General features: G+C 37.9%; 1 protein-coding gene across 1 annotated transcript in view; it reads left to right on the top strand.

The window, feature by feature from the left end:
• The first annotated feature begins 3,915 nt into the window (after positions 1-3,915).
• Positions 3,916-20,987, top strand: part of CHPT1 (choline phosphotransferase 1) — a 22,161-nt gene continuing 5,089 nt past the window's right edge. Inside the window, exons 1-6 of the mRNA XM_008056502.1 lie at positions 3,916-4,060; positions 4,318-4,459; positions 12,462-12,546; positions 16,152-16,283; positions 19,509-19,667; positions 20,081-20,206. Of these exons, the coding sequence (XP_008054693.1) occupies positions 4,323-4,459; positions 12,462-12,546; positions 16,152-16,283; positions 19,509-19,667; positions 20,081-20,206 (639 nt within the window). The 5' untranslated portion in view covers positions 3,916-4,060; positions 4,318-4,322. The remainder of the gene's footprint in view (positions 4,061-4,317; positions 4,460-12,461; positions 12,547-16,151; positions 16,284-19,508; positions 19,668-20,080; positions 20,207-20,987) is intronic.

Here is a 20,987-nt window from a genome sequence, read left to right as displayed (position 1 = left end):
TGTCACTGTCTCCCATCGCCCTCAGATGGGACCATCTAGTTGCAGGAAAGCAAGCTCAGGGCTCCCACAGTTCTGCATGATGGTGAGTTGCATAATTATTTCATTATATATTACAATGCAATAATAATAATGGAAATAAAGTGCACAATAAATATGATGTGCTTGAATCATCCTGAAACCATTCCCCACCCATCCCGGCCGGTTGAAAATTTATCTTCCACAAGACCAATCCTTGACGCCTGCCAAAAAGGTTAGGGGCCACTGCTGTATACTAAGGTTTCATGCTCTGTGTCTTCTGCCATGGAAAGCCATAGAAAACACTAACATCGTCCCATCTGGCTGGCTGACACTTGAGTGGCTAAATTCATGGGTCACATCTCTCTCTTTTTAAAATCTCCCTGTGTGTTGAGAGGACCCTGTTAAGCCCGGTCGTCCTGGCCGAAGTTCCACCCAGGGATCCACTCCCCCAAGATGTGAAACCAAGCCTGTTTACATGAGACTTCCTGTTTTTCTAACTTTTCTTTTTTTGAGTGGGAGTCTGACTCTGTCGCCCGGACTGGAGTGCAATGGCCGCCCCGGCCCCCGCAGCCTCGACCCGCTGGGCTCCGGCGATCCTTCCGCCTCCGCCTTCCGAGTAGCTGGAACTACAGGCGCCGCTACCACGCCCGGCTGACTTTTTGGTTTACGGTAGAGATGAGGTCTCGCTGCCCAGGCGGGTCTCCAACCCGCGGGCTCAGGCCGTCCACTCACCTCAGCCTCCCAAAGCGCGGGATTGCAGGCTGAGCCACCGAGCCCGGCCGTTTTCCTAAGTTTAATGGGTTCCGGCTTTCCTGCAATGTATATGCCCCACCCCAGACACTGTGGAGTGGCCAGAGTGCTTGTAACCCAGATAATGGGTCTTCTCTTTAATGCTTTCCCAGAACCTAGAATAGTACATGAACCTAAGGGGTCAGTTAATATTATTTCTGAGACCAGTTTGAGACCTTTCTTGGGTCTTAGAGGTCCCTCTCTAAGTCTTATTTCTGACCAAGGGACTAGAGCCCACCTTTCTCTTGACTCCAACAGACGAGCATCTGATTACTTGTGAGGTTTCTTTTTTCTTGGGGGCCCAGTGACACTTAAACTACTAATCTACCCTCCGCTGGCTTTCTTGGTAATTGGACCTGGTTTTCACCTAGATATATTTGAATGTTAGGATACCTTTTGGGTTATATTAGCCAAGTAGAAATGTTTCTTTCCTTTGAGATCCCCTCCCACAAACAAACGGAACAAAAAAAAAGTGGAAAAATGTAAAGTAAAATAAGACTTATTTTCTTGGGAGAATTTTGAGTTTTACAGCTGAGGAGAGAGGTATTATGTAGTATACATTTCATATGTTCATATGTTAAGAAACACCCACATGTCTTCTCATTTATTTTTATGAGGTAAGGTGATTATCATTATTGACAGGCAAAACAAGGGAATTGCCACTTTAAGAGGAATAAAATAGAATATCATCCTAGTTCACTTTCCAGTTATTAGTCACTAAAATGATACAGTAACTTTGTTTCCTTTAATCTTATAATGGATAGTGTCTTATACTCTAACAAGATTATGACAATATGAATTTCCATATAAAGATGAGAAAGAAAACTTGATTCTATAAGAATTTTTCACTTGCTTCTATTTCATTATAGGTTTAAAGATCTTAAAGTTGACTGTTGTTATGGTTTGACCGTCATGCTCATTCCATAGATTCTACTTCTGAGATTCATTTGGGAGGGTTGTCCCCAAGTTCTCCTGTAATACAAACTGAAAATCATTTTTGCACAAAGACCTTGATTGTTACACAGGTCCATTAATTCGGGGGTATTTGTTGGACACGCGCTCTGTGCCAGTCACTGTGCTACAGTACACAGTCCCTTCCCTCACTCTGCTCCAATCAGTTCTGCCTGGAAAGCGAAATTTGTTAGATGAGAAGGAAAGGGGGAACAGTTCACCCGGAGTTTTCACTTGGGGAGGGGGCTTTGATTAGAGGGGGCAGGCTGAAGGCACCATGCTGCTTCTCTTTGTTTGTGGACTTCGAGTTCCAGGGCAAGGAAGAGGAAAACTCCTCACTCTCACCTGAGTCTTGGTCCTTCAGCTGCTGTCCACTCCCTGGCGTTTTGTCTTCAATGTGGAAACTTTCAGATTCTTACACTCCTGGGATTTTTCCCAGAGAATGCTGAGGGTATACAGGATTTTCACCTCTAAATGTTTTCTGGAAAAGCAAGTCAGGTGGGCAAAGTAAATAAATTAACGGACTGACAGACTTGGAGTTTCCTTTTTTCCAAGATAAACTTCATGCCCGTGTGTCTGACTTTCAGGTTAGCACCTCAGTTTAATTTGTGTGTGCTTCTGTTCAGTAATTACAGTGTTGTCAGGAAATACTGAGAAAGTTTTAGAATTATAATTTAGTTTTCTCTAATCCTGTAACGAATGATAGAATCTTATAAATAATTCAAATAACTAGAAAAGCTAAAATTTACCAAATACTTTTATACAGCTCTTTTTCATTGTTGTAACTAAAAAACAACTTATCGGTGAAGTTTTTTTTTGTTTGTTTGTTTTTTCTTTTGGTAAGCAGGGATTGTGATTAATTCTTAGTAATTATTTTGTTTTCTAGAATAAACTTATATAATAACCTTTCATGATATCACAAAAATAAACTCATTGTTAGGGAAGTTATTACTTAAATTATGATATAACCATATAATTGAATAACATGCAGTCATTGAAAAGAATTATGTAGAATCTCTATTTTTGTTTGTTTTCTTAGAGGTGGCAGCTTGTTCTGTTGCCCAGGCTGGAGGACAGTGATGTAATCATAGCTCACTGCAGCCTCAAACTCCTGGGCTCAAGCAGTCCTCCCACCTCAGCCTCCTGATTAGCTGGGACTACAGGCACATGCCACCATACCCAGCTACTATTATTTTTTTCTTTTTTGTAGAAAGAAAGCCCTGGCTAGGTCTTGAATGCCTGGCCGCAAGCAGTCCTCCTGCCTTGGCCTCCCAAAGTGCTGAGATTACAAGTGTGAACCACCATGCCTGGCCAGATCTCTGAGTTTTAACCAAGAAAGATGTATATGATATATTGTTAAATTCTGATCTTGAAGACACAGTAGATGTTATGATAGCCATATAATTAAAAATTTTTAATGCTAGAATCTCATGTTACCTGGAGTGGTTCTGCCTCATTCAGGCACAGGTCATTTCGCAGCCAAAGACTCGCAGGTGCCTTCTTGGACCCTCACGACCTGTGCTCCCTCCTCTGCACAACTTCCTCCTCTCAGGTACTCTCTTCACAAATCCTGACTGCCTTGACCTTCCTGAACTCTGATGTGATTCTCCTCAGCACAGCACATCGCTGGCCTCTGCTCTGGTCCTGCTTCCGCAGGCAGTAAGCTAGAGCAGTTGAGGGCTCGCCTCCTCCGTTTCCCTTCCCACGTGGGTCACAAACCAGGGCTGCCTGCAGTGTCTGAGAACTTCTGCCTCAGACATTTCAATGCCTTTCTGACTATATAAGGGAGGAGACAGAGGTATGGATGAACACGGAGCTCATGCAGTTGGCCGCCAAGATCTTTTTTCATAGCAAAGACTACTGAGTAATTTCAAATCTGTGCCATGTATGAAGAATATTTTATTAAAAGAGCTGGGGACTAGCAGTCAAGATCAGGGTCCTAATCCTTGCTCAGCCATTTAACTTTGTGCTTCTCACATTATGGACTTTTGTGACTCTCTACCAATTCAACTGTCATCTGTGGAATGATGGTTATAAATGTTCTTTATAACACACTGAGATGATATAAAGCGTAAACCCTTAGGTTGAGCTGTTTTCAAACAGAAGCTAGCTTATTGTCACTTAACTGTCTTTATTATTTGCATTTATTTTCAGGCACCATCCTGGGCATACCTCTTATGTGCACTGGGACTCTTTATCTACCAGTCACTGGATGCTATTGATGGGAAACAAGCCAGAAGAACAAACTCTTGTTCTCCTTTAGGGGAACTCTTTGACCATGGTTGTGACTCTCTTTCCACAGGTAAATTAGTGGAGTTTTTTTAGTTTTTTTTTCCTTATATTGATACATTAAAAATACAATGAACTGAGCTTTTTGAATACCTATAGGTTTAGAAGCAATTTTTGCAGTATCTTTAAAAAGTATGTTCAAGAATTCATATTGTTAAGTGTACCTCATTTTAATGCTAGGATTATTCCCTTAAAACCTGTATTTCTAAACAGCACAGGGCAATTATTATTTTTTAATTCTTAATGGTTCTTAAAACTTGTTTCTTTCAGTATTTATGGCAGTAGGAGCTTCAATTGCTGCTCGCTTAGGAACTCATCCTGACTGGTTGTTTTTCTGCTCTTTTATTGGAATGTTCATGTTTTATTGTGCACATTGGCAGACTTATGTTTCAGGCGTGTTACGATTTGGAAAGTAAGTACGTTTTTTAAGTTGTACATTTAAAATTATAATTGAACTCATTTTCAAAGTCTGTTATGTCACTTTTCCACAACAAAGCTTCAATTAGTAATTTAAATTTTTGTTCCACATTTACTGGAGTATCCATAAATGCTATACCTTAATTTAAGTCTTTTAGATGCTCTGCACATTATAAATAGTTACATATTTGACAATAATTTTATTTTTATTCTCCCTTTCTCCAACTTACTCACTAGCCCAAGCTTACAATAGAGAGGAGAAAAAGAAAAATAAGGCACCTGAGTAATATAGAAAAAGGATATGCAATACTTAAATAAGTAGCATTTGACTTATATAAAATAATGTGGTATGGAGTCTAAGGCCCTTTGTGGGCACATCAGGTAGTCATAAGACTCAGCCATGGTAGACAATTGTGAACTAATGTGAAAGCACTTTGTAAATGCTAGAGCTAAACATTCGATAGTACATATGCCTCTAGTGCCTCTTTCTTAGACACCAGGAAATAGTGCATGAAGCAGGAACACTTTTTTTTTTTTTGAGTAGGAGTCTTACTCTGTTGCTCAGGCTGGAGTCAGTGGCATGCTCATGGCCACCACAGCCTCAACCTGCTGGGCCAGACGATCCTTCTGCCTCAGACTTCCAAGTAGCTGGAACCACAGGCGCATGCCACCACGCCTGGCTAATTTTTTTTATTTATTGTAGAGACGAAGTCTTGCCAAGTTGCCCAGGCTGATTTCAAATCCCTGGACTTGGGCAATCCTCTCACCTCCACCTCCCAAAGTGCTGGGATTACAGACATGAGCCACTGCGCCTGGCCAGGAGCACTATTTCTATTCCCATTTCTCATATAGCTCCCTTTCTGCCTGATTCTTAAGAACTATCTGCCATTTGCCTATTCTTGGCTTTGGCTTCCCATGTCTACTGAGTCTTTTTAGACTCACTTTATTGCTGCAAAGGAGAAACAGTAACTCTGAAAAAAAATTCTGTTAATGATAAATGAGAGATGCTCAAAACTATGGATCACTTAGCAGAAGGCAGGCTTTAGGCAATTGATTCTTAATTATGGAATAACTATATTTACCACCTATTGAGCACTTGCATGTTTCAGGCACTGTACTAAGTGCTTTACATGCATCATTTCATTTATTCCTCATACTTACCTGTAAGGTGGATATTACCTCCACTGTACAAGTGAGGCAGAGCAAATATACTGCCAGGAAGTGGTAGAGCTGGGATGAAAACGCGTCTGCTTGATTCCAAACCCCACACTCTTAATGACAGCTGCTCAGTACTATGAAATCAGCAATGTATTAGCTGCAGTAGAAGGATACAAAATAAATTTAAGATATAGGCCCAGTTTTAGGAGCTGTATAGTACACTGTTGTGCTAAGGAGATAATACTTCTATGACGCTGCTAATATAGCCCATACCAAGTGTAAAATGACTTGCTTCAGGTTTCCAGAAGCACTGAAGCAATCCTCAGTAAGGAAAGGTAACTGTAGGCTGAATATTAGGAATTTTAGGAAAAGTTTAGGAATGCTTTTGTGGAAAATGAGACTCGTTAGCCAATACTTTACATACTGATCAAAATCCCAAGGATCAAAAAAGGCTGAAAGTTAAAATCAACTATGTAAAATGAAGAATCTATACCTATTTATAGTTTAAGATATGCTAAAATAGGAAAGCAGCTTTGCAAAGTGTCGTGTGCTTTAATTTGATGATCTAGCTATGGGAAACTAGATTAATATAATAATGTAATGTTCTGGTTGATTGCCATTATTGTTGTTATTTTGAATCAGGGTCTCAATCTGTTGCCCAGGCTGGAGAGCAGTGGCAAGATCATGGTTCACCTCAGCCTTGAACTCCTGGGTTCAAGTAATCCTCTCACCTCAGCCTCCCAAGTAGCTGGGACTACAGGCACACGCCAACATGTGGCAGCTAATTTTTGATTTTTTTTTTTTGTATAGACGAGGTCTCGCTATATTGCCCACCCTAGTCTTGAATCGTAGGTTCAAGCAGTCCTCCCACCTCTGCCTCACAAAGTGCTGGGATTACAGGTGGGAGCCACCATGCCTTGGCCTGTTGTTATTATTTAATGACTAATACCTCACCTTTTAAAATCTAACTCCATTACAAATCTTCCTGAGCTAGTTCATATTTCTGCCCTATTTTATACTTATGTGCTATTGATTGAGTTGTGCCTAAAACTGGAGATATAAAGATGAGTCACCTGTAGATAGGAGTACGCCAGACAGATTGGGAAAGAACATTCCAGGCAGAAGCATGAGAAGGTACTCAGAACATTAGGGAAGTGGCTCTGGTGGTTCAGCACCAAGTCTGCAGGTGAGTGAAGATCCTGCAGTGTCCCAGGAGTCACCCCCATTTAAACACTAACTCCATATTTCATTTATCCTCAGCCATACATTTACTTCTCCTCGCCAAAGTATAAATATCATGGAGGATTATAGTAGGTAGATTGAAGGTCTTGCTTAACACTGTGAGGTAGAGCTGTATTTAGGCCATCAACCAAGCCTCTGGAAATGATGATAAATGGAGCCATTGTCAATTATCTATTGACTAGGATGGATTTCCTGAAAATCTGTCCATTTTGGGGGGTTTCATTTTTATAGTGTTTATATTGTTTGAATACAGATACATGAAACCAGGTTGAACAATCTCAGAATACACTGTGGAAATTGGTTTTATGAATACATTCTTGGTTTAATCCTATTTTATGTTGTTTCCTCCTTTTCTGAAAGACTAAAGGAAAACCATGCCAAATGAGTTTAATTGGGCTAAAGAACTTAAAGTTTTACTAATATTACTACATTTTTGCTACATAATTTTTTCCTGAATTTGAAATCCCTTTAAGTCATTTATAAGTCAGTATTGATGCTGCGTTAAGTATAATAGTTAAAAGCTCTGGCTCTGGAATCAGACTGAATAGAATCAAATTGCAGCTCCAATATACCATACCAGTTATTTGACCAGAAATGTGCTTAATTTCATTTTCTTCAGTTTTTTATCTGTAAAGTGGGGATAACCACAATGATCTTAAATGGTTATTGTGAAAATTAAATAATAATGTGTAATATAATGTACAGAATCTGAAACATAGAAGTACTCAATAATAAACTTAACTTTTACCATGCTATTTTTATTTTAATTCCATTTATTTTGTTTGTTTGCATGAGTGACATTAAAAAGTAACTCTTAATAAAAGAAAAACAGAAGTCATATATTAATCATAAGTTAGTAAATAACTCATATCACAAGGAAATAAGCATACAGACGAAATTAAGTTTAAATAAATTTCAGATAGAAGGTCAACATAACTTACTGAGTAATTTTATTGAATTCTGATACAATATTTATACAATGTATTTGATAAATATTTTTGCAATATTTATACAAATATTTACTGAACATCCATTCTATGCCAGGGCTAGCACCTAGCCCTGTTCTAGGTGGTAAGTTTACGAAAGTAAATAAAACAGACAAAATCCTTGCCCCCAATGGAGCTTACAGTCTAATATGAGAGATATACAGTAAAACAAGCTAATCAAGTAAATACTGCGTATAATACATTGGATGGTGATGAGTGCTGTGTCAAGAACTATAAAGGGTCTGGGATTTTACTCTACTTACAAACTACCAAGCTAACCTGTTGATGTTTCCTAGCTGCTGGCAGAAGACACAAAACTCCTGGGTCAGAAACAGAGGACAACTTTATTACTCAGAACTCATGCTTGTGCTAGGTTCCCATGTTCCCCCCTCCTCCCACAGCCCTGTGGGGCCACAAAAGTGGGCCTAGATGAAACTCTGCACATGCAGTGGTCTGCATCATAAGAGAGAAAGACTGATTTGTCTGGGAACAGATGCTTATCTCATCCTTCAAGGCTGCTCACTGCATACACAACCCTGAGAAATGGCCCAGGTAAAGAGTAGCCGGGATCTTTCAAGAAACATGCAGGGATGCTCAAGGTGTATGGCAACTTGCCTCTCCTAACTATGAAAAAGAGTAACTAAAAACTATTCCATTTTTTTGTGACTCTAAAAATACCGTTCTATACTATTCCATAGAACAGAAACACTATATTCTGCTTGTGAAAATTTGTTTTATCTCTTGAAATATGTAGATTTCAGTATAAATATGAATTTACTACTGTGAATTAGATAATTTAAACTAGTACCGGTACTAGTAACCAGTTACTGTTAGTAACAGTAACTATTTTTAACTGTAATTTTCAACTGTCACTTCATATAGTTTAGTTTATGTAGTTAATTAAGTTTAGTTTATCAGTGATACACTGGTATTTTCCTTAGCTAAGTAATATAATTTTTTCTTAACACAGTAAAAAAATTTACAGTTAGTTTTATTTACAGTTACATTTACAGTTAAAATCTGGCCTTGTGTTACTGACATGCTTGTCCTGTCCAATAAGGTGTATCTTATTTATAACATGTTCACTTCCCTATAGCAAGGGTCTCATATAATTCAGTAGCACAAACTGAGCTCCAAGCTTACCTTTTCAATCAAAACCAAGTATTTTATTATTTATTTATTTTTAAACCCTCACCTTCTTTGTGATAATATAAACCAAGCATTTGAAATTCAAGTCCAATATTAGCTTATGTGATGTGACATTTTATTATTTGCATTTACTATTTGCAGTGTTAATGTTCCTTTCAAAACCATGAGAATTTCCATATGGTATTAGATCCATTTCTCAAACTATCTGTGGTAGAGTACCAGTCCCTCCTCCAACTCATCCTGGACTAATAACATACAATTTTAAATAAAACACAAAAAAACAGGCCAGGTGTGGTGGCTCATGCCTGTAATTCCAGCGCTTTAAGAGGCTGAGGTGGGAGGACGGCTGGAGCCCAGGAGTTCAACACCAGCCTAGGCAATGTAGGGAGACCTTGTCTCTACAAAAAAATCAAAAAAATTAGCCGGGCATGGTAGCATATGCCTGTGATCCAGCTACTTGGGAAGCTGAGGCAGAAGAATCACCTGGACCCAGGAGACTGAGGCTGCAATGAGACATGATCATGCAACTGCATTCCAGCCTGAGTGACAGTGAGACTCTGACTTGAAAAAATAAAAAATAAAAAAAAACCAGACTTACAAAATATAACCCTCAATGTTTCATTTGATTTAGATGCAATTTGACAGAGTCATATTGCCATAAAATTTTCTAATGCTTACTCTCAATTTCTGTACTGATCTCACTATGAGCAAACTCTGTACCACACGTTGAATAGCACTATTATAGATTGTCCTCCATTATAACAGCCTGGGGAGTTAAGGATATACCCTCACCATAGCCCCAGTATCCATCTTTCTTGTATTTTTAAAGCCTCTTTTTGTGCATACAACTTTTAAAAACTTAGACCCATTAATGAGTTCTATAAGTTTATGAATTGTTATAAAGAACAGTCTTTTGTTTGTCTAATATATCTTTTAAATGTTAACTGTTTCTTTATAGTTCAAATATTTGAGGATTTGGTGAGTGATTCCACCCTTGCTTTTCCCATAAACTTCACAACTTAATAGATTTTTATCATACCCCTTTAACTTTCTTTTTTCCAGACTCAAGAATTGTAATCTATTTAATTTACCTTAAAAGGCACACAAGGAGAATGAAGCTGTGAGTTTAATTAAAAATCCTTGGTATGAATGATGTAGATGTGAAACCAGGTTCCTAGCTCAATCCCCATGTGTCATTCGGTTTCATCTGGGGAGATTTTGTTCTGTAATCCCTATGTGCTTTCCTAGTTGCTTCTGGTCACTAGTCATACACTGTGACAATTATGGATAACAATGTCATTGTGCTGTCATTGTTATTGGAAAAAGCGCAACACTGATAATGAGTCACAAGTGCAGTAGGAGGAGTATTAAAACATTTAAACTATTTCAATATAGGCATTGAAAAATCATTTCAGCTTCCCTCTTCAAAAGACAGGGATAATGTATAGCTCATAAAACAATAGATGCTCAGCAAATGTTTGTACTTTTTCTCCTTTTCCTCCATAAAATACCATACACTACCCTACTGTTTACCATTTTCAACTAACTTGACTATTTCTCCAGGCAGCTTGGAGGCCCTGGTTTGCCTGCCACTGATCTAAAAAATACTGAATGTCATTATTCATATTTTCCTTTTATTCATGGATTCATCCTTTCCTTCTAACTGCCCCCAAAATAATTCAGTCAAGGAGTCTTTTTCTTCCATATCTGGTTTTATCATCTGATCCCAACATTTCTTATATTTGCATAGTAATAAGTATCTAAAGACTCTAGGGAGCCGGGTAGAGTGGCTCATGCCTCTAATCTCAATACTTTGGGAGGTCAAAGCAAGAGGATTGCTTGCATCCAGAAGTTTAAGGCCAGCCTGAGAAATATAGTGAGAGCTTATCTCTATAAAAAATTAGCCAGGCTCGATGGTACGTGCCTATAGTCCCAGGTACTCAGGAGGCTGAAGTGTAAGGATTGTCTGAGCCCAGGAGGTAGAGGCTGTGGTGAGCCGTGATCGTCCTGGGTGACAGAGTGAGGCCCTGACTCAATAAACGAATAAATACACTCAGGCCCCGTAGTATCCAAGTGGAGATATAAAGTATGTAGACAGATACACAAATCCACAGTTCAGAAAAAAAGATGGAGCTTGGAGACAAGGATTTAAAGGTCACTAGCATATAGATGGCGGTCATCAGTATAGATAAAATTGCTCAGCGCATATAAAATTCCAGACGGAATTCTGAAAACAGCACTTAAGATATGAAGGAAGAAGCAATCTAAGAAAGAGCCCGAGAAGGGCTCCAGCAAGGCAGGAGAACCAGGAGATGGCATGGAATCAATAGAAACAGCAGAGCATTTCAAGAAAAAGGGTGTGATCAACATCTTAAATACTGCAGAGAAGCTATGCAAGATAATTACTGAAATGTATCTCTTAGACTTGACAAATCAAAAGTCCCTGTTTACAATAGATAATTTCAGTAGAATAATGGGGCCAAAAGCCAGACTGTAGAGAGTTAAGCAGCAAATATGAAGAGAGGAAGAAATTACAAAGGTAGACTAATTTTCAGTCAGCCTATTGATGGAACAAGGGAGAGTTTGATAGCTTCAGGGGAATGCAGACTAGAGAGACTGATGTTGGTTAGTGGTTTTTTGAGAGAAATTTAAATAGGTCTATATATCGGGGAAAAGTCTATGGAAACTAAAAAACTATAGTAATTATTAGTAATAAGAAAGGCTGTTAGAATTTTCCCTGCTTTTGAAGTGAAATTGACTTGAGAATGTTTAAGAATTTGCCTTAAATCATATGGTTGGTTGTATTACAATTTTTCCTGATTTACAAGAGTAATGAATAATTGTTGTAAAAAAAAATTCAAGCTGGGCTCGGTGGCTCAGCCTGTCATCCCGCGCCTTTGGGAGGCTGAGGTGAGTGGATGGCCTGAGCCTGTGGGTTCGAGACCCGCCTGGGCAGCGAGACCTCATCTCTACAATCAATCAAAAAATCAGCCGAGCGTGGTAGCGTGTGTCTGTAGTTCCGGCTACTCGGAAGGCTGAGGCGGAAGGATCCCTGGAGCCCAGCAGGTCGAGGCTGCAGTGGCCGGGAGGGGCCACAGCACTCCAGTCTGGACGACAGAGTGAGACTCCAACTCAAAAACAAAAATTCAGACTTTACAGAAGAACTTAAAGTAGGAAATAAGTCTTCTGTAACCTCAGCGATAACGTTAGCAATTTGACATGTTATGCAGATTTTCGCCCTCTGCATATACTCTTTACCTATGTGTGAATGCGTGTTGTTCTGTAGCCTTTTTTACTTAACAGTGCAGTCAGTTGATCATTCAATGATGGAAGTAAAGGTAAAAATAAACTAAGCCTATAGAGATTTTTACATCTTTGGTATTTAATACATGATTAACAAACCTCCATATTCAAGAATTTTATTTACAGACTCTTTATCTATTATTTGTCCTTCCTCTTTAGAGTGGATGTAACTGAAATTCAGATAGCTTTAGTGATTGTCTTTGTGTTGTCTACATTTGGAGGAGCAACAATGTGGGACTATACGGTAAATCTGAATATTTAAATTTATATTTAAGTACTTTCTAAATATTTAGGAAAAAATTGCGTTGTTAATTTTCTTCAAAAATCCTTGATGTTGTATTTAATATTTACTTTATTTCTTAACATTTTTTTCTTCATTTCATGATGTTATTATCCTATATGCCTTATTATGGCATTTTCTCCTGTTTGTGAATATATTACCACATAGAAAAACCCCATTTACTTAATACAAAAACAAAAAAAATCCACACTGGAATTACCTTTTCCAGGCTAAAATGTATCTCATAAAATAAATAATTTAAAAAATAAGTCCAGTAAAATATTTTACATTTGAAATTTGTCCCTCAATATTAGGAAAGAAAAGCAGCTAATTTGCATTTTTTTAGAGGCAGCATCGCCCAGGCTGGAGTGCAGTGGCACAATTGTGGTTCACCACAGCCTCAACCTCTTGGGCTCAGGCCATGCTTCTGCCTCAGCCTCCCAAGTAACTGAGACTACAGATGCATGCCACCATGCTTGGATAAATTTTTTGGTTTTTTTGTAGAAACAAGGTCTCTCTATGTTGCCTAGGCTGGTCTCGAATACCTGGGCTCAGGCAATCCTCCTGACTCAGCTTCCCAAAGTGCTGGGATTACGGGCATGAGCCACCATACCCAGCCCAGTTTGTATACTTATTATCTACTTTGAGGTGAAAATTCCCATATTAAGGAGTGTTTTTATTTTCTGCTTGGTTGGTGACCTCAGCATGTTGATAAAATTTGGCTTAGTAGGCTGCTATCATAAACTCAAGCTTTCTTGGATAGGAAAAACATTTATGAAGAAGCATTATTCTGTCATCACTACCTAAGTCCATATTACTGGCTAACTGACTCACAACTTTCTGCTCATAGAGTTAAGAAGAAGAATAAGGATAACAACTAACATTCATTCAATACTTATTGTGTACCTAAACACTTTACTGTCAGTTTCATCTGCCCTTCAGAGCACCCCTATGAAACAGGAACTATTATTTGTTTTATAAATAAGTCTTAGTAATTTGTCCAAGGACACGAGAAGTACTGGAGCTAGGAATTAAGTAGATTGACTCCAGACTGTATGTATATAATCACTAAGCTATATATATCCAGTGAAAATAGTATGAGATCCAAAACTAAACATACTCTTACCATCTGGTCCAACAGTCACATTCCTTGGTATTTATCCAAATGAGTTGAAAACTTATGTCCACACAAGAACTTGTACACAAATGTTTATAGCAAATGTTTACATTGCCAAAACATGGAAGCAAACATGATGGTTTTTAGTAGGTGAATGGATAAACTGGTACCTCCAGACAATGGAATAGTATTCAGCGCTAAAAAGAAATATCAAGCCACAAAAAGACGTAAGAGGAACCTTGAATGCGTATAAGAAACATACTACATACTGTATGATTCCAACTATATGACATTCTTTTAAAAAGGCAAAACTGTAGAGACAGTAAAAGATCAGGCTCGGTGCCGTGGCTCATGCCTGTAATCCCAGCATTTTGGGAGACTCAGGTGAATCGTTTGAGGCCGGGAGATCAAGATCAGCCTGGGCAACACAGCAAGACCCCGTCTCTACAAAAAATAAGAAAATCAGCCAGATGTGGTGACACAACTGAGGTGGGAAGATTGCTTGAGCCCAGGAGTTGGAGTCATGATAGTGCCACTGCATGACCCTCTTAAAAAAAAAAAAAAATCAGGCCGGACACAATGGCTCAGCCTGTAATCCCAGCACTTTTGGGATGCCAAGGTGAAAGGATTGCCGAGCCCGGGGGTTTGAGACCAGCCTGGGCAACTTGGTGAGACCTCGTGGTGGTGTGTGTCTGTAGTTCCAGCTACTTGGAAGGCCGAGGCGGAAGGATCGCCTGAGCTCAGCAGGTCAAGGCTGCGGTGGCCTTGAGTGTGCCACTGCATTCTAGCCTGGGTGACAAGAGTGAGAGTCTAACTCAAAAAAAAAAAATCAGAGGCTGTCAGGGTTTGGGAGAGGGAGGGATGAATAGGTGGCACACAGAGAATTTTTAAGGCTATGAAACTATTTTGCATGATATTATAATGGTGGGGACACATCATGCATTTACTATAACACATAAAATATGCAACACCACGATTGAATGACAGTGTAATCTATGAATTTTGGATGATGATGATGTGTCAATATAGGTTCATCAGTTATAGCAGATGTACCACTCTGGTTTGGTACACTGACTGGGTGGTGGGAGGAGGCTGTACTTTCCACTCAATTTTGCTGTGCATCTAAAACTGCTCGGAAAAAAAATTGTCTGTTAAAAGCATAGTCAAAGATTTCCCTGAAGAATTTAGTATCAGAATTGCCAATTACCATTCATATCTGTAGGCTCAGAATATACTTTTGAGCAAATTTTTAAGTAGTGGTACATTCCCCAAGACATTCATACTCCCTCTCATCATGTAAAGGTAAACAAAAATGCCGGCATGGTGGCAGAAGCCTGTAATCTCAGTACTTTGAGAGGCAGAGGCGAGAGGACTGCCTGAGCCCGGGGTTCAAGACCAGCCTGGGCAACTTGGCAAGACCACATCTCTACAATAAATCCAAAAAGAAAAAATTAGCCGGGCGTGGTGGCGCTCACCTGTAGTTCCAGCCATTTGGAAAGCTGAGGCAGAAGGATTGTCTGAGCCCAGTAGGTTGAGGCTGCAGTGGCCATGAGAGTGCCACTGCACTCCAGCCTGGCCCACAGAGTGAGACTCTGAATCAAAAAAAAAAGAATAAACAAAAGAATTAAGGATAGACATGTATGATATACCAGAGATATGCTATGTGTCCTTTATGGTAGCTGTTCAGCTAGTACCTGGAAGAAGGTGAATGTGGACTAGAAGCAGCTAGGCAACTCCGGTCATTAAGTCAGGTATGGTTGTCTTAAACTTGGAATTGAATCTTAAAATTGTTTCATTCAACGTTTTGGGAATATCATAGGAAGAAAATACACCTGCTTATTCTTACCAACAAGGATACTTATTTTTGACTCAGGTTTTCCAAATTTAATTGTTTATCTGTAGTTTCCATGAATTTTGGTACAATATTTCAAAGTCTATTTTCAAAACAAAATAGCCTACAGCTTCTGGCAATTCATTGTTACTGTTTTTTAAATCCTTTGCTGCCTTTGGAAGTTTTCTTGAACAGCAATTGACCAACAGGTAAATATATTGTTAGACATATAATCCTGGATATTAACTACACAAAATTTTTGCATGCACACACATCGTGATATTGGTCACATTTATGATGCAGATCATGGTGTTTGCCTTTCCAGTGATGCTGCTTTTTAGAGGCTACTAAATTCAAGTTAACTATCCTTTTTCATGTTTAAGTCAGATGATGCCTTAAGAGAGTAAATATTTAATCATAATTGTGTAAATAGAATGAATTCACTTTTCATTTAATAAATAAAGCAGTTTCAAAAAAGTTAATACTTTGGACTATATTCCAGAAATTAAAGTTTAATTATAAGAAAAAGGATAGCTTATTGTAGAGGGCCACATCATAATATTTATTTAATAGGAAAATAAATTATGTTTTCTTATTAATTTCTTTCCTCTACCCCTAAAGATACCTATCCTAGAAATAAAATTGAAGATCTTTCCAGTTCTCGGAGTAGTAGGTGGAGCAATATTTTCCTGTTCAAATTATTTCCATGTTATCCTCCATGGTGGCGTTGGCAAGAATGGATCCACTGTAGCAGTAAGACATTAATTGCATGTTCATTCAGTATTACTTTTGTAAGTTTTCTTATCACTATACTAAAATATGCCAGAGTTCAAGGATGGGGAAGGAAACTAAGTATCTTAAAAGAATTCATTTTAGGCACACAATATAAAAGCATTTTTAAAATAGTTTAGACTGATAATAAATATTTTTCCTCTTTATACAAGCTTTCTCTGCCTAAACTTTTCTGATATTTCATTTAATCATCCATTGTTTCACTACTGCACAAAATTAAGAGTTACTATTTGTTTTCCTGCACTTTGTGCCTTGAACTAATAGAAGAGAGGACAAAGAGTAGGGAATGAATTCTTGAAAGAATGGAGGAAAGCTGCCAAAGGTCAGTGGTTTTATGTACGGGGCAATTTATGATTCATGAAGTAAATTTCTTTGAAATTTCACTGAAATATACTTAAAATAATTATTCTAATATTTTAATAGGTAAAAATTGCAAGCCTTAGTTCTTAAGTTGAATAGGTATGTCTTGTGCTTGTGTTCTTTACACTTTGCTCATGCTAGCTATAGTACTAATGTATTTATTCATATTTGTTTTTTATTTTTTTAAAGACAGGATCTCAGCCTGCCACCCAGGCTGGAGTACAGAGTGGAGTGCAGTCAAACTCACTAGAGCCTCAAATTCCTGGGCTTAGGCAGTCTTCTCACATTAGCCATCCTAGCAGATCGGACTACAACTGTGACCCACCACAGCTGGCTAATTTTTAAATTTGTGCAGGTCTTGCTATGTTGCCCACGCTGGTCTCAAACTCCTGGGCTCAAGTAATCTTTCTACCTCAGCCTACCAAAGCACTGGGATAACAAGCATGAGCCACGGTGCCCAGCCTATATTTGTTTTTTAAAACTTCTTCAATACTCTTAGGTGGGAAAGAGTTGGCATTTCTGTGAAGTTTTTAAACACTTACAGTGATAACGTGTAATACCTATATTGTTTAAAAGCCTATTATCTTCAAGGTAGTTGAACACAGGAAAACAAGTACTTATTTCAGTGATATCATCTTATACCAAAACGTTGTTAGAATACCTTTTTTAGGACTGCTTTAAGCTATAGTGTATTCTCTTTTAACTTCTTTGGTTCTGTAGTTCAAAACGTTCTGCCCTTTAATGGAGGATTTGGTTTTGGGGAACAAAGTCACTTTGTATAATAAATAATAAACAGGTATAATAAATAAGAAGAGTAATAAACATGAGATATAGCATTTTTAGTTTAAAAAAAAGTTTCATTCTCTTAAATGACTTGTAAATTGACTGTTAAGACAATTTCAAAGGAGTCTACGTAATTCATAAGTTATCAATCTTTATGAATAAATTTTCATAATTCAAAGGCAAAGTATAAAATTCATTTAGATAGCTGGGCTCAGTGGCTCAGCCTGTAATCCCGTGCTTTGGGAGGCCGAGGTGAGCGAATTGCCTGAGTCCGTGGGTTTGAGACCTGCCTGGGCAATTTGGTGAGACCTCATCTCTACAATAAATAAAAAATTAGCTAGGCATGGTAGCGCGCACCTGTAGTTCCAGCTACTTGGAAGACTGAGGCGGAAGGATCGCCAGAGTCCAGCAAGTCGAGGCTGCAGTGGCTGGGAGCGGCCACTGCACTCCAGTCTGGGCGACAGAGTGAGACTCCAACTCAAAAAAAAAAAAAAAAAAAATTCATTTTGATATATGTTTGATATATTTCAAAAAACTGTCATTTCTTAAAATGTCTTATAAGTTGACCTCAGTACAGTACTGTGTATAAGGTACTTAGGAATACATGTTGCTTGACCATAGATGATAAAAATAGGACACTAGCTGGAACATAAGTTCCACTAAAGAAAATAAGATTTTGTAAGGATCGGTGTCCATTTTAGAGAATATTTTACTAAGAAAGAATTGATTATTAAATACTTGAAGGATTACTTAAGAAATCAAATGTAAGCTAAAAAGTGGCTGATTTTAAACTATTAAACTGGTATTTTTCCAACTTTTTTAGTAGTATTTTTTTTCTTGAATGAAATCTAAGAACCATAATGTATAAAACAGATAAAGAACTATTAGTTTAAGTATATATAATTTGTCTGGGCGTAGTGGCTCACACCTGTAATCCCAGCACTTCAGGAGGCCAAGGTGAGAAGACTGCCTTAGCCCAGGGGTTCAAGACCAGCCTAGGCAACTTGGTGAGACCTCATCACTACAATAAATTTTTAAAAAAATTAGCTGGGTGTGGTGGCGCACACCTGTGGTTCCAGCTACTTGGAAGGCTGAGGTGGAAGGATCACCAGAGACCAGCAGGTTGAGGCCGCAGTGGCTAGGAATGTGCCACTGCACTCAATCAAGCATGGGCGAAAGAGTAAGATTACGATTCAAAAAAAAATGATACAATTTATTATTATATAGTATTGTTTTATTATGTATATAGTACTTATAGTGCTATTACTGTAATTTTAGTTGTAATTTTACAACTTAAAACATGTACACTTAAGGAATAAGAGTAAGGCTATTTTAATAAATACATTTAAATTGGCTATAAATTTAGTAAGCTTTAACACCAAATGTATTTCAGTATTTTATTTAGGATAAGCAGTGCGGAGAGTATACTAATTCACACAGATAAAAATGTAATGACCTAGACTGTACAATTTTACGTAATTTCAGTATGAATGCAAGAAAAGGGGCAACTGTGTTGTTGTAGAAACGAGGGAAGAGAGAAACCAGGGAAGATTTAAACTCCTCCTACTCAGTGATTAAGAGCTTTTGTACCTTGCTGCCATGTATTGAAAGTCAGCCCTCCCACACAAGGGCTTGTTAAAAAAAAAAAAGTTTTTTTGTAGAACTGGCAGGATAAGTTTTATTTTAGTATCTCCACAAAAATGTTAACTTGGCAATCCCAGTGTGGTTGGCTTTCAACATAGTAAAAGTTCATATAGAATAAAGTACATTAATTTTTAGCTGGTTACTAGTTTAAAACAGGTGTGTGAATATAAAACTGAAAACAAACATCTGTGGTGCTGTATATTATATCTGTATAACCCTCAAGTTCTGTGGAAATTTGAAAAGCACAGTTAAGGTTTGTATACTCCTTTAGGCTACATACTACATCATACTGTTCTTTAGGCCTCTAGTTCCTTGCACAAAATAGATGCTCAGAAAATGTTTGCGTTATAACAAATGCTGTGTTAAAATGTGATACTGATTTTCTGCTTTATTCCGTAGGGAACCAGTGTCTTGTCACCTGGACTTCACATAGGACTAATTATTATACTGGCAATAGTGATCTATAAAAAGTCAGCAACAAACGTGTTTGAAAAGCATCCTTGTCTTTATACCCTAATGTTTGGATGTGTCTTTTCAAAAGTCTCACAAAAATTAGTGGTAAGAAATTATTTTATGATTCCTGGTATAAATTATGTACTTAGTCCTCAAACACAAAGCTAGAATATATTTCATAAAATGTGTAGGTTTCCTTTTGTGATGTCAACATACTAATAAATAGCTATTTGTGCTCCAAGTAAAACTGATATGAGTTAATGTTATATTCAGTTATTTTAATTATTTGTTTAGCTGTAGTTATCAATTACAACTTTCTGATATCAAGGAATTTAAACACTGGAAAGTTTAATCTGTCCAGTCATGAATTTAAGAAAATGTAGATAAGTATTCCTACGTCAAATGAGGGATTAAATGGTCTCTGTCTTAATAGTGAAAGTTATAATTAATTAACCTGAAAATACAAGCTAAAACATTTAAAATATAATAGTGAAATGATTTTATTTACTTTTTTATAGATAGCTCACATGACCAAAAGTGAACTATATCTTCAAGACACTGTCTTTTTGGGGCCAGGTCTTTTGTTTTTAGACCAATACTTTAATAATTTTGTAGACGAATATGTTGTTCTATGGATAGCAATGGTAAGTACTTTTCTCCTTTTCAATTTATTTTTAACAGATACCAGGTCACATTAGGCTTCAGAGTCATTTCAATAAGTTATCAGTAGCCTCAACATCTAGTCTAGAGTATTTCTGAATATTTGAAATTACTTCTTTTAAGCTGTGAATCATTTTATGTGTAGAAATAGCCAACATATCTGAAGGTCAGGCTTCCAACAACCTAGATCCTTGGAAACACAACTGTTTACCTAAAAATAACTGTATCTCTTCCCTTCCCCCTCAGAAATCAGTACAAAGATGTCAAAAACCACTCCACTCTGCCCAAAGGACTTTCTGACTTGACTTAATCAAGCTTATTAGAATTGTTCCCAGTTTACATCAGGTAACAGGCAAATTAGACGGGGTTAGTGCTAGCACAGATGGGCATCGAGAACTGCCAAGAGCTAATGTTGAGGAAGCAGTACAGAAGAGAAGAGACAGCACTGTGAAGAGCAGGATTCTAGGCTCGTTTTGTGCTAGAAACAACCACGTGTATCTGTTTGCCCTTGAGGATAGTGCATAATTTGCATTAACAGTCCTGACTCAGTTATCAGGCACAGGTTAAATTCTCAGTTGATTATATACTCCTTAAGAAAGAGCTATGGTTAATTTGTACTCAAAATGATTATAAAATACAGAATATGGTGCTTAAGAGAGACAATTTAGCCATTTTAAGAAAAAGAACATCATTATTTTTTGTTTCTTTCTTTGAGTTGGAGTCTCACTCTGTCGCCCAGACTGGAGGGCAGTGGCCGCTCCCGGC

This window comes from Carlito syrichta, unplaced genomic scaffold (assembly GCF_000164805.1).
Source record: "Carlito syrichta isolate Samal-C Ts95f unplaced genomic scaffold, Tarsius_syrichta-2.0.1 Scaffold302384, whole genome shotgun sequence".
In the NCBI taxonomy this organism is placed as follows: Eukaryota; Metazoa; Chordata; class Mammalia; order Primates; family Tarsiidae; genus Carlito; species Carlito syrichta.
This window is presented reverse-complemented; position numbering and strand designations above follow the sequence as displayed.